At 43.0% G+C, this 21,191-nt stretch overlaps 1 protein-coding gene across 1 annotated transcript in view; it reads right to left on the bottom strand.

Moving 5' to 3' along the window:
- The window catches only part of LOC126164465 (protein flightless-1), a 167,036-nt gene that overhangs the window by 79,945 nt on the left and 65,900 nt on the right, over positions 1–21,191 (bottom strand). The window contains exons 9-10 of the mRNA XM_049920242.1: positions 20,889–20,959; positions 10,676–10,922 (exon numbers count right to left, since the gene is read on the bottom strand). Of these exons, the coding sequence (XP_049776199.1) occupies positions 10,676–10,922; positions 20,889–20,959 (318 nt within the window). The remainder of the gene's footprint in view (positions 1–10,675; positions 10,923–20,888; positions 20,960–21,191) is intronic.

Here is a 21,191-nt window from a genome sequence, read left to right as displayed (position 1 = left end):
GACCACCAACTCCAGCATCTCGAGCAGCTATCATGTGGGATGCAAGCAGCAATCTGGAAGGGGTGGGAAAGAAGAAGGGATAGTAGTGTATGAAAGGAGAGAGAGTGCAGAGACTAGAACGCCAACAGGTGCATTGTCAGGAGTTTGTGGGGGCAGGGAGGTGGGGAGAAGAATGAGTGAAAAAGCAGAGGCATGGGAAAGATCGGCGAGCACTTATTGGGTGGACGTTGTGCTGGACAGTATATTACCATAGGTAGAGGCCAGGATAATTACGGAAGCGGAGAATGTGTTGTGATGATAACTCCCATCTGTGCAATTCAGAAAAGCTGGTGATGGAGGGAAAGATCCAGATGGCTCAGGTAGTGAAGCAGCCCTTGAAATCAAGTGTGTTATGTTCAGCTGCATGTTGTGCCACAGGGTGGTCTCCTTTGCTCTTGGGCACAGCACAGTCTGATGGTAGCCATTCAAGCCATTCCAGCAGGCTTTTGACACTGTACCACACAAGCAGCTTGTAGCGAAATTCTGTGCTTATAGAATAACATCTCAGTTATGTGACTGGATTTGTGATTTCCTGTCAGAGAGGTCACAGTTTGTAGTAATTGATGGAAAGTCATTGAGTAAAACAGAAGTGATTTCTGGCATTCCCCAAGGTAGTGTTATAGGCCCTTTGCTGTTCCTTCATAGGGAGGAACAATCACCACAATAAAATAAGGGAAATCAGAGCTTGTACAGAAAGATATAGGTGTTGATTATTTCCGCGTGCTATAGAAGATACAGAGAACTGTGAAGGTTGTTCGATGAACCCTCTGCCAGGCTCTAAAATGTGATTTGCAGAGTATCCATGTAGATGTAGACGTAGGTTAAATAATTACAGATTCTTTGTGTTTTCACTATCAAAAATTATTCTAGCTTCTCTGTCGAACAGAGATTATTTATTCCAAAAGCTCTATCAGTAATAATCATGGTGCCCAAAATGTTAGCTCTCATGTGTTCCTAATCACTCCCTCAGCTCAAATCCAGACTGAGAGAAGAAGAGTGTAAAATGACCTCGGACAGTAAAGAGAAATTGGAGCACGACTGCTTCTTAGTGGTTTGCCAATGTACAGCACTTCTAAGCAAGAAATTATATTTCCAATTGGTAAAAACTCCAAGATCAATTTCAAATAAAATGGTTTATTGTTCTTTATGGAAATTTTCAGAATAAATGAAAAACATGAGTCTTTGTCAGATACTTTTTAACAAACTGAACCCCCCTGCCTTTGACAAAATCCTGGTTACATCTTTGCAGACCTCTCACCAGCTCATCTCCCCTTGATTATAGCACTGAAAACGCTTACATGGCTGTGAGTAAGGCTGTAAGTAGCCATAATCAGATATATGATATTAATAGTGAGGTGCGTAGTGAATGAGAAAGTCAAAGGGTGTAGGGTGAAAGAAGCAACTGAGAACTTGCAACATCAGAGAGAAATACAGAACTGTAAGAACAAAGCAGGCGTTAGGAAGATTAAGATTTAACATCCATCAAAAATGATAACGTAAATTTAAACAGAGCATAAGCACAGACTGTGGAAGAATTGGGAAGTAATTTGCTCAAGTCTTATAAAAAGGAACCAGCCAGAAATTGGCTTATTCAGTTTAGAAAAACCAAGACAAGGTATAATCTAGAATGGGGATGAGAAAATAAGATACTGTATAGACCATGAGAAACAAACATAATGGCAAGAAGGAACATTTAAAAGAGAGACATATTAAGAAAGGCTATCTCAGTTACAAAAACTAGAAGCGAAGAGGGGGAGATGGGCAGCAATAACAGAACTGGAAGTAGACAGATGTTAATGAATCGAAAAGAAGGTGACTGTAAAAAGAAAAAACAATGTAATGCATGAAAATGGAAATTCTGGTGATGGACACCTGTTACAAGAGAAGAAAATGGAGATACACAGAGTCAAAAGTCATAAAAGAAGAGAAGTGTGAAATTTAATAAAAGGAGAAAGATGAGGATGCCTTGCCATGTGACTTTTCTTTCCATTCACCCATGTTGGAGTTGAAGTATGCAGTATGTGTACTGAAAAGAAAATCCTGTCAAACAGTTTACGATATTTCTACTGTAGAAGAAATTGATGTAAGTTTGGCAACTGAAAGCCTTGGCAATGCTCTACACTACAGTCACAAGTTTTCAATCACCTAAGACAATTATGGATTTGTACTTAAAACAGGGTTTTCATTTTGAATATTCTATCATAGCCCCACTCAATAAAACAAATACAAACATGTAAAGACTAGGTAGCTTTGTTATGTAATTGGCCGGTTGTTCGCATAGAGGGGTGCTGATGACAATCCACAAAAACACTGGTGTGCCTTTACAGAAGACTGTTCTGTTTCATCAGGCCTCAATCCTTCAGCTGTCCATGCAGCAATCAGTCTGTGCTAAGTTTACAGTGCACTGGGTGCATCTAGAAGTTGTTTGTATGTCTCGACAGGTTCAAGCCGTATAGCCTCCAAAGGAGAGAGAAGCAGGAGACTGGAATTGAAAAATGTGCTATACCTGTAGCTCTGCATCACAAAAGCTATTCTAGTTGGCAACGGCAACAAAAGTTGATGTAGCCCAATCTAGAGCAGTGTCTACCTTGCAGTGGTTCAGACAAACTAGTACCAATGCAAAAGTTTCACAATCTGAAGGCCCTGAGTAAAACCATAAATGAAAGATCAGTTCATATGCGCACAGAATAAATTTCAGAGACTCATACTGCGCCTGAAATATGTGATTAAGTAAATAGTATGCGAGCACTTTCAATCTATGTCTCGACAGTACATCGCTGTCTTCCTGAACAAGATTTAAAGGAGTGTATAGCAGTCAAAAAACTTTTGCTATGGTTACAATGAGTGCAAAAACAAAAAAACTGAAGAGTACAACAATGGTACATAGTGTTCTTCATGGACAAATCTGTGTGTGAAGAATTTGGAAGCCATCATTGAATGTATGTTCATCGACTTCATGAAGAACGTACAAAGAGTCAGCATGTGACGGCAATGGTGGAGCACGATGGCAGGTCAGTCATGGTGTGGGGATGTTTTGTGGGTGATAAAGTCGGTGATCTACTGAAAATTAATGCAACATTAAAGAAGGAATGCTAGCAGAGAATGCTGATCAACAATGCAATCAACCTTGAAAGAGACTTACTGCTAGTGGGTTTGTTCTGCAGCAGGACAATTATCCCAAACATGCTTCTAAATTATGCGGAGGATAGGTCAATAGAAAAGAGAAATGTGAGGAACAGAAGACTGATATTTGACCAAGTCAATAAAATGACTTAAATCCCACAGAACTCTTATGGGATGCACTTGACACGGAAATCAGAAACTTGAGATCATCTAATTGTTGTAACGTCAAGTTGAACACATATATTTCAAAACGACACAACACATATAAGTCACTGAGCAAGTTGATAAAGCAAGACATTTGAACACAGAACATTTGAATGAGCCCTGAGTCCAAGTCTAACGGCCGCTGGCTGGCTGGCCGCTTAGGTGGCGTGGCTGCTGCATGGCTGGCAGACAGCGCCACATGTAGAGGACGTACGTAATTCCGCGGCGGCACTTTGAATGATCGGCGAGTCATAACACTTTTACACTTTTCCCCCCTTTGAAATTTTTGCACTGGTCTTGATGGAGGTGGCCTGTAGATTGCTAACGTCCATAGGCATTGTTTGACTGGCCGTAAAGTCTCGAGGAGGAGGCTTCCCGTACGGACGGAAGTGTCTCCGATGATAACGGGTCGAGATGACAGGAGATGTAGGGGTCGAATCTGCTGGGGCCCCATGTACCAATCTGTTGTGGCACGTCCAGCTGATATAACAGGAGACATGGCCGATGTGTCGGCACCCGTAGGAGAAGGAGGCGAGGAGATTCGCTCCGACAGATGATGGTCATCCTGCATAGGCACGTCTCCTGGTGGCGTCCATTCTGGTACTGGCACCGAGATGACGGTGAGAAGGCTGCGTTGTGAGTAATGAGAGATGCCAAAGATCCCGAGCGTCAGGTAGAGCCGAAGGTGGTGTAGCGGCATTCGGAACAGGCGTTGCCGGCACACGAGGCCGAAGCTGGTCTGAATGACGCACTGCAACACCCGTGTCCGTCTGGATTTCATACAGGCGTCGGCCAAGATGTCGTAAAATGCGGCCAGGACTCCATTTTGGCCGCCTGCCATATCCCTGTACTCAGACGAGGTCGTCAGCGGTGAACCGGCCAAGCGAAGGCACCCGCGGCCGTGAGGTGGAAGGCTGCAGAAGATGAAGTAGCGTGCGGGGCTGTCGGCCATGTAAGAGCTCAGCCGGGCTGTGGTCGCCCATGGGGGTGAAACGGTAAGAAGCCAGAAACTGGGGAAGAGCATCATCAGCAACAGAAGAAGTCAGGAGTTTCCACATCTGAGTCTTAAATGTGCGGGCCAGTTGTTCAGCCTCACCGTTTGATTGTGGATGGAATGGCGGGGCCGTGACATGCATAACGCCGTGACGGGCGCAAAAATCCGCAAATTCGGAAGAGACAAATTGCGGACTATTATCAGTAACAAGAGTAGAGGGAAGGCCTTCCAAAGAAAAAAATGCGGGCGAGTGGTAGGCGGGCGCTGGTAGGCGACATGCAACAGACAATGAAAGGAAAGTTAGAGTAGGCGTCAATTACGAGGAGCCAATAAGTACCTAAAAAAGGTCCCACGAAGTCAACATGAATGCGCTCCCAGGGCATCTCAGGCGAAGGCCACGGTGACAAAGATGATTTTGGGGCAGCGGCCAATACACATGACGGAGCGCCAGAGATTTTGTGCGACACACACCCCAGTGCCCTTGGTGAAGGAGGCGCAAGACCGAAGCACGCAAAGACGCAGGTACCACAACTCGCAGCGAAGCATTGTCGGGTGGAAAGGAGGATAACACCATCCCTAGCCGTGAGGCGGTAGCGCAAAGTGTAGTAGTTCCGCAGTGGGTCAGAAGTCTTAGCGGACGGACAATCTGGCCAACCCTTCCGAATACAGCGTAAAACCTGGGAGAGGGTAGGATCAGAACCCGTAGCAGCTGCCAGCCTGTCCCCAGTGATGGGGAACCCGTCCACAACCCGCTGCTCAGCAACATCCAGGTGGAAACACAAAAGTTCGTCCCTATCGAATGCAGGACCCATGGGAAGACGAGACAGTGCATCACCATTCTCATGTTGAGCCGTCAGCCTGAGGCGGTGTGCAGCCTTGTCGGGAAGTGACGATGATGGATGAAACAAGGAAACAAGTGGTTTGTGATCCGTAACAAGATGAAATTTGGATCCATAGAGAAAAACACCAAACTTATGAAGAGCATAAACAATGGCCAAAGCTTCTTTTTAAATTTGAGAATACTTTTGTTGGGCATCCGTGAGCGTTTTGGAGGCTTAAGCAATGGGTTGTTCAGAGCCGTCAGAAAAATGGTGCGCAAGGACTGCACCGACCCCGTATTGAGAGGCGTCTGTGGCAAGAACAAGATGTTGGCCAGGTTGGAAAGTAGCCAGGCATGGGGCCTGTTTCAGCATAGTCTTCAATTTCTGGAAAGCCGCATCGCATGACGCGGACCAGTGAAAAGGCACGTTTTTATGCAACAGGTGATGCAACGGCTGAGCCACCGAAGCCACAGACGGTAAAAACTTGTGATAGTATGCTATTTTCCCCAAGAAGGCATGCAGTTCCTTAAAAGATGTAGGGCGAGGAAGGGCATCGATCGCAGCGACAGTTTCCTGAAGCGGATGAATACCATCCCGAGAGAGAGTTGAAACCCCAAGTATGTGATAGATGCCTGAAAAAATTGTGATTTCTGAAGATTACACTTAAGACCGGCAGTCTGTAAGACATGAAAAAGTGTGCGGAGGTTCTGAAGATGTTCTTCAGTGACAACAAAGTCGTCCACGTAATTTATACACCCAGGGACAGGGAGCAATAACTGTTCCAAGAATCGCTGAAAGAGAGCAGGGGCGCTGGCAACCCCGAATGGCAATTTTTGGTATTGATAGCGGCCGAAAGGCGTGTTAAGGACCAGAAACTGCCGGGAAGCAGCGTCGAGAGGAAGTCAATGATAAGCTTCTGACAGGTCAATTTTAGAAACATACTGGCCTCCCACAAGTTTAGTGAACATTTCTTCAGGTCGGGGCAAAGGGTAAGTGTCGATGAGGCATTGTGCATTTACAGTGGCTTTAAAATCGCCACAGAGACGATTATCACCATTGGGCTTAGCAACGACAACAGGAGAGGACCACTCACTGGAAGTGACAGGAAGCAAGACCCCTGAAGCAGTGAGATGATCTAGCTCCCGCTTTACCCGATCATGAAAGGCCACAGGAATGGGCCGAGCCCAAAAAAACTTAGGCTGAGCAGTGGGTTTCAGCGTGATATGAGCTTCAAAATCATTTGCACGGCCTAACCCAGGAGAAAAAAGGGACGAAAATGTCGTCGACAAGGAATTCAATTGAGCATAAGGAATAGCATCAGAGACAATATTGACAGAGTCATCTATGGAGAATCCAAAAACACGTAAGGCATCGAAACCAAAAAGATTCTCTGCGTTACTCTGGTCGACCACAAATACGGGAACAGTGCAAATGACCAATGTAAGATACCTCAGCATTAACTTGTCCCAAGAGAGAAATCTTCTGTTTATTGTACGTCCGTAATTGCTGAGTGACAGGTGATAGGAGGGGAGAACCCAACTGAAGATACGTCTGAGAATTAATTATAGTGGCAGCAGAACCAGTATACCTACATGCGAACATCCCGACCAAGGATTTGGACAGTGAGGAATAACTTCCCTGAAAGGGAAGAAGTGCAATTGACAGACAACACAGAAGCAGAATCAGCGTCACAGTCATGAACATCATGTATGCGGTCGGATTTGCAGACACATGACCCTTCTTTTTGCAATTGTGACACACGGCCCAACGTTGGGGACAATCATCCCATGAATGACATCTTGGGTTGTCAGGTGTTCTGCCGGATATCAGCGTCGTACTTGCACGATATTTCAGTCACGTAGCTCGTGATCTTCATCAGGTGCGACCTGAGACTGCTCCTCGAGTGGACCTCGTCCAGTATTTATGCCTATGGCCTTCCCCCTCCACCAACGGCTGCAGGCGCTTCCTCTGTGGTCCGCGCCCATTCCCTGCGACCTGCTGGAGCGTTGCTACTCCGTTTTCCGTCCGCTGCGGTTCTAGGTGTTCCCTCTGTGGTCCACACCCAACAAACCCACTCCTGGGGGTGTCATCTACGGTCTGGGATACCAAGCGTTCCCCTGCGTTCTGCGCCCGCTCATCATGACCTGTTGGAGCGTTGCCGTTCCGTTTTTCATCCGCTGCAGCTCTGGATGTTCCCTCTGCGGTCCGCACCCACCAGTCCCACTTCTGGGTGTTCTGGTTGGTCGCAGGGAATTGGCGTGGACCACAGGGAAGCGGCTGTAGCCGTTGGTGGAGGGGGAAGGCCATAGGCATAAATACTGGACCAGGTCCACTCGAGGAGCAGTCTCAGGTCACACCTGATGAAGATCACGAGCTACGTGACCGAAATATCGTGCAAGGATGACGCTGATATCCGGCAGAACACCAGACAACCCAAGATGTCATTAGATTGCCGGGAAAGCCTGAAGAGTTATATCCCATGAATGTTTCGTAAAACACCGCGGACATGAAGGAAGTTGCCGGGGGTTTTGCTGCAGCTTCTTAGAGGGTTGTTTATGGTTAGGCCGAGACTGCGCGTGGGAGCGTACTGCGGCCACGTCGGCTGGCGGGGATGCACCGCAGACGTCGTCAACAGCGCACAGAGGTTGTATTTCCCCGACGTCACCCCACGCCTCTATTTGCACCCCAGTGGCGTGAGAAATTTCAAAAGACTGCGCGATGGAGAGGACTTCATCTAGAGTCGGATTTGCCAACTGAAGGGCACGTTGCCGAACTTCTTTGTCGGGCGCTGACCGAATAATAGCGTCCCGTACCATGGAATCAGCATAGGATTCTTTGTGTACGCCAGTAACAAATTGACACTTTCGACTGAGACCGTGAAGTTCAGCGGCCCAAGAGCAATAGGCTTGATGCGGTTGTTTTTGACAACGATAAAAGGCAACATGAGAGGCTACCACATGCGTTTGCTTTTGAAAATAGACAGACAGAAGTGAGCAGATTTCAGCAAAGGACAAAGATGCAGGATCTTTCAAAGGAGCCAATTGCGACAACAACCGATACATTTGAGGTGAAATCCATGAAAGGAACAGAGACAAACATGTTTGTTCATCCGTGACATGAAATGCCACGAAGTGCTGTCGAAGACGTTTTTCGTAATCAGAGCAGTCTTCCACCGTCTCGTCGTAAGGAGGTATAGACAACTACGAGAAACGTCCCGCATTTGATGCGATGAAATCGCGAATCGCTGATGTTAGAAGTGTTTGCTGTTCAATGAGACCTTACAATAGTTGCTCGACAGTAGCCATGGAAACTTGTGGGTCAACGATGAAAAGGAAAAATCCACAACCTCGTCGCCAATTGTTGTAACGTCAAGTTGAACACATATATTACAAAACGACACAACACATATAAGTCACTGAGCAAGTTGACAAAGCAAGACATGTGAACACGGTAATATTCATATGAGCACTGAGTCCAAGTCTAGCGGCCGCTGGCCACTTAGGTGACGCGGCTACTGCATGGCTGGCAGACAGCGCCACATGTAGAGGACGCGTGTAATTGCATGGCGGCACTTTGAATGATCGGCATGTCACAATACTAATGTTGAAGATTTATGGAATAATTTACACACGTGTTGGACTGCAATATCTGCAAAAACACTACAAAATCTAATGTCCAGAATGCCAAGAGTTTGTACAGCTTTCTAAGGGCAACAGGTGGTTTCTATGAAGAGGCTAAGTCTAAACCAAAATGTATTGTACTTCACGATGATGAGAGAAAACATTTTTGGTTGGTCTATTTAGTTTGTATGAAGTGTTTGAAAACTGAAATAAAGTATATAGTTCTCATCACGGACAATCGAAAACTTTTGACCAGTAGTGTATGTTCAACAATTTGTGACAAGACACACGAGATTGGTATCTAGTTATTGAGTCAGCTACATGTTGCTTGTATGATCTGAATGCGTTTTTGATTAAAATAGTGTGGAACAAGTCAGTTTTAACATTAACACATTATTTTTCAGTCATATTACACATAAATATTAGTTTTTCCTAAGCTACCAATTTTTAAATAAAAATTCATCTACAAAAGTGAAAGAGTTGTCCACAAGAAACGATTTACCATCCGAACTGCCATTTTCCTTTTCTGAAGAAAGCTTTGGCCAAAAGCTAAATGTGTAACTTGTCTTTTCGTTGTTCCTGTGTGCAACTCAACGTTTCATCTCTAGAGTGAGTAGCAATCTACCCTTTCCTTATATTATTCTAGGGGACACATACATATCATTATGCATAAATGTACAGCAGATCAAAGGATAAAACACAGTGTAAGCAATGTGGTTGCTTTTGCTGGCTATTTCAGATGTTACATGCAATTATGCTGGCAGGACTTTAGTCAGTTCTTATGAAGAGCTGTATGCACTAGAAGTTGAATCCATCACACTACAATGTGTGTGTGACTCGTGGGGAAGGATTTTTTTTAATGCACAATTATTTTACAAAGACTGGATGACTTGTTAATGATCATTCTATATGTAAGCATGTCACAGGAAAATTCAATCAAAAAACCTAACCTTCATGTTGCAAAATGTACAGTGCTGCTGATAAGACAAAGATGAAAGGAACACAGCTTTCATGAGTAACAGTTCCTTCATCAAGTAGGAGAGAGGGATATTAGAGAAAGTTAAAAGGGCAAACCCTAGGATGAGTGACCTGCCTTCCTTGTAAACTTACTCAACATATCCATTTCTCCTCCCCAATGAAGAAATCATTAGTTCCAAAAGGTAAGGTAATGTTCCCCCTTACTTTTACAGGTGCCTTATCAACAATACCATACATTTCACTTCCTGAACGTCGTTATATAGCTATTATGTCATCACTCATTTTTACGATTCCTTGCAATAGTATGGGTAACTGCCTATCACCTTGTCTTTCCTGTCATGTTCTGACAGAAGCCACTATGGGGCAGAGCTTCAGAGTTACAGATGTGTACAGACAATACTCTCTGCCAAAACATTTACAGAGCACATTATTGAGGTTTTTGTAGCTATTGTATGAACAGTTAGCCATACAACATTGATTTAATTTTTAACCTGGGAGATGTCTTTCTGGTTGTTTAATATTTCACTATGACCAATGTCCAGCACTGTCAAATAGTGAGGTACACTACAGCAGACTACTAGCACCTGACAGAACTACTCACTGGTGCCAGCAAGATGTTATGAAACCTAAAGGTCAAAACGAAATTTTGTTATTGGAACTTAAATTTTAAATCAATTGGTGTGATTCATGTTGATGGACAATTCTTTTTTTTTTCCGAATTGAAGTTTTGGTCAGGGTGAACTGACAAGCAAATGGCTTCTGATATTTATGTTAACTACTGCAGTGGAGAACAAGTTGTTATACAGACAGTCACAAGTCTGCATCTACTTCACATTTTTATATTTAAGAATGCTGTTAGAACATCTACCAAAGCAGTAAGAGCTCTAAAAACTCACTGTTGCTTTTTCTCCAATCCAAAAATATATCTGCCAGGATAAAGAACCAGTCTCATCAATTATTGTTTTAAGAACAATGTAACAATCTCCTTCATAAAACTTCCCATGCACAGCTTCTTCAATTTGATTAGGAAGAAAATTTTCTATTTCCCAAATTGTTACGCCAGGTATCTGTCCAGCATCTTCATCAAAGATTTCAGAATAATCCAAAGGTGGTTTCTCAAGACTTTCATCCCAGCGCTTAGGTCTGAAAATAAATAAATAAATAAATAAATAAATAAATAAATGCAAAAACATCATGAAAATCTGAGAGTTTACACCCATACATTTTATTTACTAGTAGTTAAATCATAAATTAAACCTAAGCTCACAAGAAAGTAAGTAAGATAAACAATATGTCTACTGTCAAGTGTACATGCATCATTGGTATCAGAAAGAGCATCAAGTATTTTCTAAAGATAAGGATTTGAGTCTATTCACAAATTGCAGCTGGGTGAATTTCTCTCAAACAAAAACTACAGATAATTTCAGGCTTGGCATCTCAACATCAAAATCATCACTATTGAAACAATGCACAAACTCACTCAACAATTCATTTATCTCTTGTATATACTCAATTGTCTCATGATCATGACAGCAAAACCCAAAATTTTTTGGGAGTCTGATCCAATGTAAAACTGTTGTGTTGGTCTACAGCTTCCATCCAGTCACTCACTAACAAGTCTTGTCGTGTCTAAGAAATCATTCATGCAGGACAACTATACAAATATAACATCACTTGACCATCACACAGGGTCCCATATGGATGACTTAGTAATAAACATATCAGGCATACAGGAATAACTGAAAGAATTGAAAACAGGTAGGTCACCAGGTCTTGACGGAATCTCAATTCGGTTTTACAAAGAGTACTCTTCAGCATTGGCTCCCTCCTTAGCTTACATTTACTGTGAATCTCTCACCCAGTGCAAAAAAAGTGCAAGTGATTCCTTTATATAAGGAGGGTGAAAGAATGGACCACAAAATTACAGACCAATATCCTTAACATCAGTTTGCTGCAGAATCCTAGAACATATACTGGTTTGAATACAATAAATTTCTTAGAGACTGAGAAGCTTCTGTCCATCTACAGCACGGATTTAGATAGCATTGTTTGTGTGAAACTCAGCTTTCCCTCTTCTCATGTGTTATACTGCGAACTACGGATAAGGGCAGCAGCCAGATTCCATATTCCTACATTTCTGAAATGCATCTGACATGGTACCCCACCACAGACTGTTAACAAAGGTACAAGCTCGAAGACTTCTTAAATATCTGAATCCAGTCTGTTGTCCTTGTGGGTGAGTGTTCATCAGAGACAAGGGCCTCATCAGGAGTGCCCCAGGCCGACTGACAGGATCCCTATTATTTTCTAGATACAGTACATAAATAATCTGGCAAGCAGTATGAGCAGAAATCTGTACCTGTTTGCTAAAACTGACAAAGTTTCAGAACAATTAAAGTCACCTTAGAGTCATCTGTTAGAGTTAAAGCTAACAAAGACCAAAAATTTTACTACCACAGCTGTGCTGTGAAAGAAATAACAATAAGTTAATTTTATTGCTTTCTATGTTTTTGTACATTAAAAACAGTTTCAGAACCACAGTGCTAATACATGTAAGTAGCGGTAAGGAGAGAAATAAAAAGAAATTAAAAGATTGGATGTGGTGGTGAAATGACGGCTGTGTAGTGCTGGAATGGGAACAGGCAAGGGGCTGGATGGGTGAGCACCGTGACTAACGAAGGTTCAGGCCAGGAGGGTTACGGGAACGTAGGATGCATTGCAGGGAAAGTTCCCACCTGCACAATTCAGAAAAGCTGGTGTTGGTGGGAAGGATCCATATGGCACAGGCTGTGAAGCAGTCATTGAGATGAAGGATATCATGTTTGGCAGTGGGTTCAGCAACAGGGTGGTCCACTTGTTTTTTGGCCACAGTTTGTTGGTGGCCGTTCATGTGGACAGACAGCTTGTTGGTTGTCATGCCTACATACATGCAGTATTTCCAAACAGCATTTGACTCAGTATCACACCAGTACTTTTTCTGTCAAAAGTACAATCATATGGAATCTCTAGTGAAATTGATGACTGGATTGAGGAGCTTTTGATAGCGAGGACACAGCATGTGTGAATGGATAGTGTGTAATCATCAGATGTAAAAGTAACTTCAGGTATGCCTCAGGGAAGTGTGTTGGATGGGACCCTTGAAGTACATATTGTATATTAATGACCTTACAGACAATATTAATAATAACCTCAGATTTTTTGCAGATGATGCAGTTATCCATAACGAAGTACTGTCTGAAAGAAGCTACATAAATATTTAGTCAGATATTGATAAGATTTCAAAGTGATCCAAAGATGGGTAACTTGTCTTAAATGTTTAAAAATGTAAAATTGTGCACTTCACAAAATGAAAAAAGAAAAACATAGTTCCTATGATTATAATGTCAATGAGACACAGTTAATGTAGGCCAACTCATACAAATTCCTGGATATAAAATGGAATGACCACATAAGGTTAGTCATGGGTAAAGCAGGTAGTACGCTTTGGTTTATCAGTAGAATACTGGGAAAACGCAATGAGTCTACAAAGGAAATTGCTTACAAATCACTTGTGTGACCCATTCTAGAGTATTGCTCAAGTGTGTAGAACACACATCAAACAGGACTAACAGGGGATACTAAACATATACAGAGAAGTGCAGCATCAATGGCAATAGCTTTCTTTGACACATGGGAGTGTCACGGAAATTCTGATGAAACTGAACTTGCAGATTCCTGAAGACAGGCGTAAACTATGCCAAGAAAGTTTTTGAACAAAGTTTCAAGAACTGGCTTCAAAGGATGCCTCTAGGAATATACTGTAACTCCCTATATAGGACTCACACAGGGATTGTAAGGACAAGATTAGAACAATTACAATATGTACACTCCTGCACTCCGTATATGAATGGTACATGAAGAAACTCTAATAACTGGTACAACTGGATGTATTCTCTGTCATGCACTTCATGATGGTTCACATAGAATAGATGCAGATGTAGAAGCAGAAGATAAGGATGCAGATGTTAAATTCCAGAGATATAAAGTCTGTGCACCACTATAAGCAGAACATTAAAAAATATATGAAGAGACACAAAAATTAAATTCTGGGGTAAAAGCTACACATGTTCTACTGTAAGGCACTGAATCCTGGGTTATGGAGAGAAAAGATTCCAGCCATGTTTAGGTGGATGAAATGGAATGTTTATCAGCAGTCAAAGTCTACTATAGGGTGGACATGATTCCTAATGAAAACGTTAAACAAGAACTGATTATTTTTACAGCAAATGACAAAATAGAAGAACACAAACAAAACTGGGAGGAAAATGTAGAATGAATGGAAGAAACAGGGATTTGACAGATGACCTTACAATACAAACACAAAGGAAAGAGGCACACAGGATGACCAGTTAGAAAATGAAACTGAGGACAGAACGGGCTGACAGGCCTAATCTGTAAAAGTGCACAAGAATACAAAGAAGAAAATATGTGAAGTAAAAATAATTTCCATGTAGATAAGCATCCCTGTCAAGTCTACCATTCACAGAGAAGTTTTATATTCTACTGCAAATTTAATTTTCTGCTCCTGACACACATTGTTATGTGCAAACGCCATGCCGTGATATGTATGGTATTTGCATGCCAAAGTCACACACTTCAAGTTCTGTACTACAACAGTACATGATATTTATCATTTGAGGATGTTTATCATCATGTTTCCAGGGCAAATTCATTCTAGTTCCATGACATATGTTCATTTTAATACAAGCAATTGTTTGAGCTCATTTTAACATTAGTCCAAAACAATGGTATGAGTTCACTTGGCAGTTAATAATTACATATCACTCCCCTGATATATGAGCTATTTGCTGCAATGTCAGCATCCTGCTGACCATATTAAAGTCTCTTCTGTGTGTTGTACTGTAATTATGAATTTGTGCACTCCTATTCATAGATCTGCTATTATTGGTCACAAACCTGAGGTGTCATCTTGTAAATAATGAGGAAAGATTAGTGGGAGGAGTTTAAACCTTGTTAAATAAACTGAGGTACATCTGGCGCTGGATGGTAGCATCCTGTCTGAGGGTCCCTTGCCTGGGTCACTGTGAAGACATCAGTCGTATCTGTGGCTGGGAAGGTATGGTGCCAGTGATAGAAGAGACAAACCTGTAGTCTGTACTGAAGAAGTGCATCTATGAAAGGCTTTTGACTTCACATTAGGAGTGGCCATATTTAAATAAAGGAAGGGAACGGGAACACATCACTGATATTTTTCAAGATAATCTTATGACTGTACTCAGTCTTGAATTAGATTCCAGAGTAAGTTACTCAGTTCAGTCTCTGATGGGGACAACGCTGAGAGAATCTTCGGAATGCAGAGATCAGTCTAAACCATCCACAGGTGAGACTACAAATGATGGACACATGGGTCTTGTGGTTGGATTTTACAGTTTGGGCATGAGGAATGAATGTGGAGAGTGGTTACTGCAGTAATAATTTATTTTCTGTAATATTCACATAACTAAACATGGATTTCTCCTGGTGGTAGCATTAGAAATCAGATGATTTCATTTTGGTGAGGAAACATTAGCATACTTCAGTCCCAGATTGGGAGATCTATCCTGGTGCAGTCTATGGCAGTGACCACACAATGCTATCCACGAAAATGTGGCTAAAACTGAAATTGTTCAAGAAGATAAGGATAAGACAGGTTCATATTACAGATAAAATTATCTCAAAGAATTTGGAGAAAGAATAAGACCCAAACTCAAACACATAACGGTGGAAGTATGATAAGGAAATAAAATGAGAAATCAGCCATGGGTGAGTAGGAATGGTTAAGCTCACTACGATGTGGCAGAAACAGGCAATATCAAAAACAACAAAACATGCTTGGCAGAATCACTAGTGTTCCCTTTGTTCTTGTACAACTGTGAGACCTGGACCATGAAAGCTAAGGACAAGAGTTGAATTGATGCCTTCAAGATGTGTTTTTGGCTGCAGATGTTATGTGTACCAAGGACAGCACAAAGAACCAATGCTTCCATTATAAAGAAACTAAGCATCACAAGATTTTTATCTTCCCATGTCAGTCAAAGATACTTCCAGTTGTTTGGGCACATTTTGAGAAAAGTGGGGAATCATTTTGAAGAGATGATCTCACAAGGCAAAATTTAAAGCAGAACCACAGTGGTGAAGACATTTAGTTTAGATAAAATTACTTCAGAAATGAGGTCAGAACACTCATCAATGCACAAAGGGCTAATGATGACATTTAGTAACTTCATGTCTTTTTTCAAGAAAATTATTATTGGTAACATACAGATAGCAAAAGTAATGATAATAATAAAACTAGTAACATGTTTTTAATGATCTACTCAACTTTATTTTCACCATAACTAAGAAATTCTATAAATGTAATTCTCCATTTTCTACTGACAAACAGTCCACGAGTGTACTACCAGTTGATAGTGTCCAACGGGCACAATATTTCAATGGTCAGACATGTCACTGTTGGGTGTGTGGTGTGTTGATGAACTGAGCTGCTGGGTGTATGTCGCTGATGTAAATCCCCCCCTCCCCCATCAGCTGTTATCTATCTGACAACATGCAGCTGAGAGGTGATACTGTTTCAGTTCTGAAGAGGAGATTTAACTTTTCTCCCACCCATAAGTTCACACCAGTCATGGACATCATTATCACAGTTGAACAAGCTGCAGTGCAACCACCACCAGAAACAGCTGAAGAAGTATATCATGAAACTTGCATTCTGAAAAGAACTACGACTAAAAAGTCAAACATTACCAGCAGAGAGAGAGTGGATATTCGGGACACAAGAGAGCAATCTGAGATTGTTATCTTACCTGCTGACAAATGCAACACTACTTTTGTTGTCTCCCACAAGGGCTACACTGAGAAGATGCTGGGTCTGATAGATGATGACACCTAAAGGACAATAAATGCTGATCCCACCAAGAAGGCGGAGAACAAGACAGGGCACTTCTAAAGGACTCAGGACTCAGAGTTATCAGAGGTGGTCATCAAGAAATTGTTAGCACAAAGGTCTGTCCACCACGACTTTATGGACTCCCCGAGGTCCACAAAGATGCGAGTGCCGATACACCCCACTGTCAAAAACATCACGACTCCAACACATTTGGTGGCAAAATACTTGTCAGAAATACTAAGCCCTGATATGGATAAACGCCCACATCCCATCTGCAATTCTGTGGATTTTGTGAAATGCCTCAACAACATTAGGCTGAAAGACTCAGATATCACGGTGAGCTCTGACATCGGTTTGCTGCTCACCAAAGTGCCTCTACAAGCATCTCTAGAGCTCTTTGGTCAGAAATTCAATGGGAAGATCACTGACCTTTTCAGGCATGTCCTTACCTCCATCCATTTTCTACTTAATGGGGAATATGGTGAACACATGGAAAGATTCACAATTGGCAGTCGTTGCAAATTTGTATAAGAAACACTTTGAGGAAGAGGCCCTGGCGTCACACACTATGTAGACCAAAGAACAAGGAAGACTACTATTCCTGGACGTCACGATTAAGAGGAGCATACGGTACCCCGGGCCATCGTGTGTACTGGAAGAAAACACACATTGATCTTTATTTGCAAGCAGACCACTGTCACCACCCTTCACAGAGGAATGGGGTACTGAAAACACTAGTATACAGGCTGCACCCAATGTACCGGAACTGTACAGCACTCGTGGCTGCCACAACACGGTCGTGAAGTGGGACCGAGGCAGATTCAGATAAGTTTTTACAGTCTGAATATAATTTATGGCTTTGTAGTTTTAGCTTGACGATGTCCACTACGGACAAACGGTAGTTACTTTTATTCTGAAGAAGGCTGGGTTATCCCGACTGAGACCTAGGTAAATCTAGGTAATCTGTGCAACTGAGGCTGTCGATTTTTAAAATTAAAATTAATCTCTACAGAGGTGTTGGCATTCTCCCTCTGTTGATATGCACAGTCCAGGGCAGAAAAGCAATTGGCAGTGTGCACCGGTGACACGGAGGTCGGCTAGGCGAGGGTATCACCCAGCAATAGCGTCGAAGAGAATCTCCGAGTCGGTGAGAGAGAAGACCGTTTGCCTTTGTTGGACTTCTCGGAGCCTTTCCAGTTGGCAGAGGAACACTTAGATGTTTGTTGGCTGGAAGGATGTAGGAAGTCTTCACGGGAGTATTCCTTCTGTTCTTTCCTGCGTGTCACTTGTGTAGCTGGTGACTTCACCCTGGGAGGTGAACATTCGGTGGCTCAATGCACAGTCGGACAAGGAGACAGCGATGCTAGCACGACACTGGTTGATTTCACAACCACAGTGCCGAATATGAAGTTGCACGTCCTCCACGAAGCAAGATGCAGCAATAACAGTACTGTAAGAGCCAGATGGCAGAACGCACAGAGCTTGTGACTAGCCAATAACTTGAGAGTGACTTTTTCCTTTACCAGGATCTCCTACACAGTCCACTCATCTAGATACACGGAACAATCGCAGGAGGAGGTGGCACGGTCGCCACTGCAGAGAAGGGAACAAGAGGGCAGGCAATTGCAAGCAGAGGTTACACGTCTGACCAGGTGTCAACAAGACATTTGAGTGTGGTTGAAACGATAATACCGGTAGCAGCGCATCGGCTTCGGAATGTACGGTCAGACACTGATAACTTTACAGATTGCTTTGATCTCGGATGGAAGCAACACTCTATCAAAGGTGAGAAAAAGAGTCTGTGTGGCACTAAGGATGCACTACCTCTTTCATCACGCGACGGATGGCAATGTCACCCTGATCGGAGAGGTACGTATGGATTTCTGCCACTGTCAGACCACTGAGCAGCCTAGTGCACATAACAGCACGGGGAGAATTTGAGAGTTCTATGGGCCTCGACACGAATAGAATAGCCGTGGAGAAGCGAAGCAGCAAGCAGTTATTGTGCTCAAGAATCAGAAGTATTCTCCAAAAGCAAACTGCCATTTACTGGATTTACTGTTGCAAAGGGTTGTTGACTGTCTCGAGTACGTGAAACCGTGAGGAACAGTGGTGCAGACGGGAGGGTCTTTGAATCGGGAGCTCCATTCCATTTATGTTTGGTACACGTGGACTGTAAACATAATGATTGGCTCATTGCAAGAAAATCCCTCACGACTGGCAGCGTCTCCATAGCGCACTCCTTCCAACTGGGGGCCCCTCTCAGAGGGGGCCTCACCCAATTTAGGTGATGATTCACACCTCAGGTCACACCTCCCAAACACGTGGCAGAGGGACCATTCGGCAATTTGGAATGGTTGCTGCTCAGGCAATCACCCCTCCCTGGGCCTGGCCTGTACCATGGGTACATTTGAGCCCTAGCTGTTGACACAGGGCTGGGAATTACGCGTTATTCAGTCACCTGTTACGCATCAGACATGAAGGTGGGGGGGGGGGAGGGGGAGGGGGGGAGGAGGAGGAGGAGGAGGAGGAGGAGGAGGAGGAAGAAGAAGAAGAAGAAGAACACCATCAAACGTGAAAGCGGAGGAAGGACAGGAGAAGGTGAACAAAGAAAGAAAAAAAAGGAACAAAAAACAGTGGAGAGTGTTCTGATATTGACTACCGAAAATACAGAATACTTTTCCAAAAATAGCCCAGACATGTTTCCAAAAGGAGGGGAAAAAGAACAGCAAGAGGATAGACATACTGCATGGAAGGGAAAAGATGCTGCAAAGGCTGGAGCCCCATGATAGCCAAGCACAAACCCACCAAAGAGCGGCCAGTCCCCTGGGGGTTTCAGTTGTGATTGCAGGGGGCACAGAATCATCAGTGTTGCCAGATCATACGAATAATGTTCCTTGTTACGCCAGGTCGATGACTATGTATGGATACATCATCATTGGCTTGAAAGGGGGACAAAACAATATGAGAACTTGTAGCAGATGTCACAGTCCAAACTTGCAATGAGGTCAGAGCCAGACAACAGACGCTGGTCATTGAACTATGTGATCAGCTCCTGTGTAGTAAAGACTATGAGCACCAGAACTATGAACTGATGCAGCTTTGCTGACCTACTTCCGGATTACGCCACACCTCCAAGACATCAACACACTCCAGAGGTTGTTATGCAACACACTTACTGTGGAACCAGCAAAGAGAAGCAGTATTAAAGGATACGTGAACCAGCCCATCAACGTTTGACCAGCTCTGCTGTTAAGTGACACCCAGTCTGTTTCAGTCACCATAATTCTGCTGCCACCAGTTTGCAAACCTACAACTGCCACCAGGACACCACAGATATGGGGGACGCTGCTGGCTGGCCTTGCTCTCCACCACAGCCATATGAAGAACCTGTGCAGCATCTGCCCCATCACCGAGTCAGTGCACCAGCTCAAGTAGAGTCCATGCCATGCAAAATTCTGGTGTACTGCATTCCAGAGGTGGACCACAATGCTGTTAAGCAGATGCTCATAATGTTTCAGATGATAACAGGACACATTTTGGTCCATTTTCCCCCTGTTTCTTAATTGCATAATTCACCTCTCTTCCCTCTAATCTATATTTACTTTTCACACTTCCCTTCTCATCTCTGGACTGAAGATGGCACAGGTTTTACCAATGTACCATCTCTGACTTACTCTCTCCTCATCCTCATTACAAGTGGCTTCCTCTCATTCTTGGAATCTGAGTGACCAGCCATTCCTTTTTACATTTCTCCCAACCAATCCCTCTCCCCTCCCTGATGAATAAAATTGTTAGTTCGAAACACTAGGTAATGTGTCACTTTTATGTGCATCTGTTGGCAGTACTACACATGTCACCTCCTGAAGCTTTTGCGCCAGCCAGCATTTCTGTCATGTGGTGTACAATTTGACCCTCCCCACATCCCTGAAATCTGTCACTCACGATGGGATTTATGGAACACGTAAGAATCAAGACAAATAATAATATTTTTAAAAAATGTGTGTCGGGGGGGGTTACCTGCAGTGGAGGAGGAATGGGGGGGGGTGTACTGCCCAGAAGATAGTTCAAACTTGATTGAATAAAGTGTAATCCATTTCTTAAGGAGTAAATCAATATATGCTATAATTAAGTGTAAAAATCTATTTTTTCTCTTTTTGTTTCCCATAACAGTTATCACTTACTTCAGCGATACAGCTTTCGCTTCTTCAGCAGTCTTCTGTTTGTTTTTGTCTTTTGCAACATCCTTCATTCCCTGTAAAGAGACGATATCAAGAATTAGAGCTGTAGTTGTAAACATAACATTGCAAAACAATAAGATCAAAAGAATAAAGACCAGCATAAACATATTTCAGTGGTTTTTCAGCTCAGTGGTCTAATGGAATATGTTAATTACAAATAGGAATACAATATATTAAATTAAAATTGTTTTGCCATATTTTACTGTACACTTATACAATTTAGCCAGCTTAATATTGTAAGAACAA

This window comes from Schistocerca cancellata, chromosome 1 (assembly GCF_023864275.1).
Source record: "Schistocerca cancellata isolate TAMUIC-IGC-003103 chromosome 1, iqSchCanc2.1, whole genome shotgun sequence".
Taxonomy (NCBI): Eukaryota; Metazoa; Arthropoda; class Insecta; order Orthoptera; family Acrididae; genus Schistocerca; species Schistocerca cancellata.
This window is presented reverse-complemented; position numbering and strand designations above follow the sequence as displayed.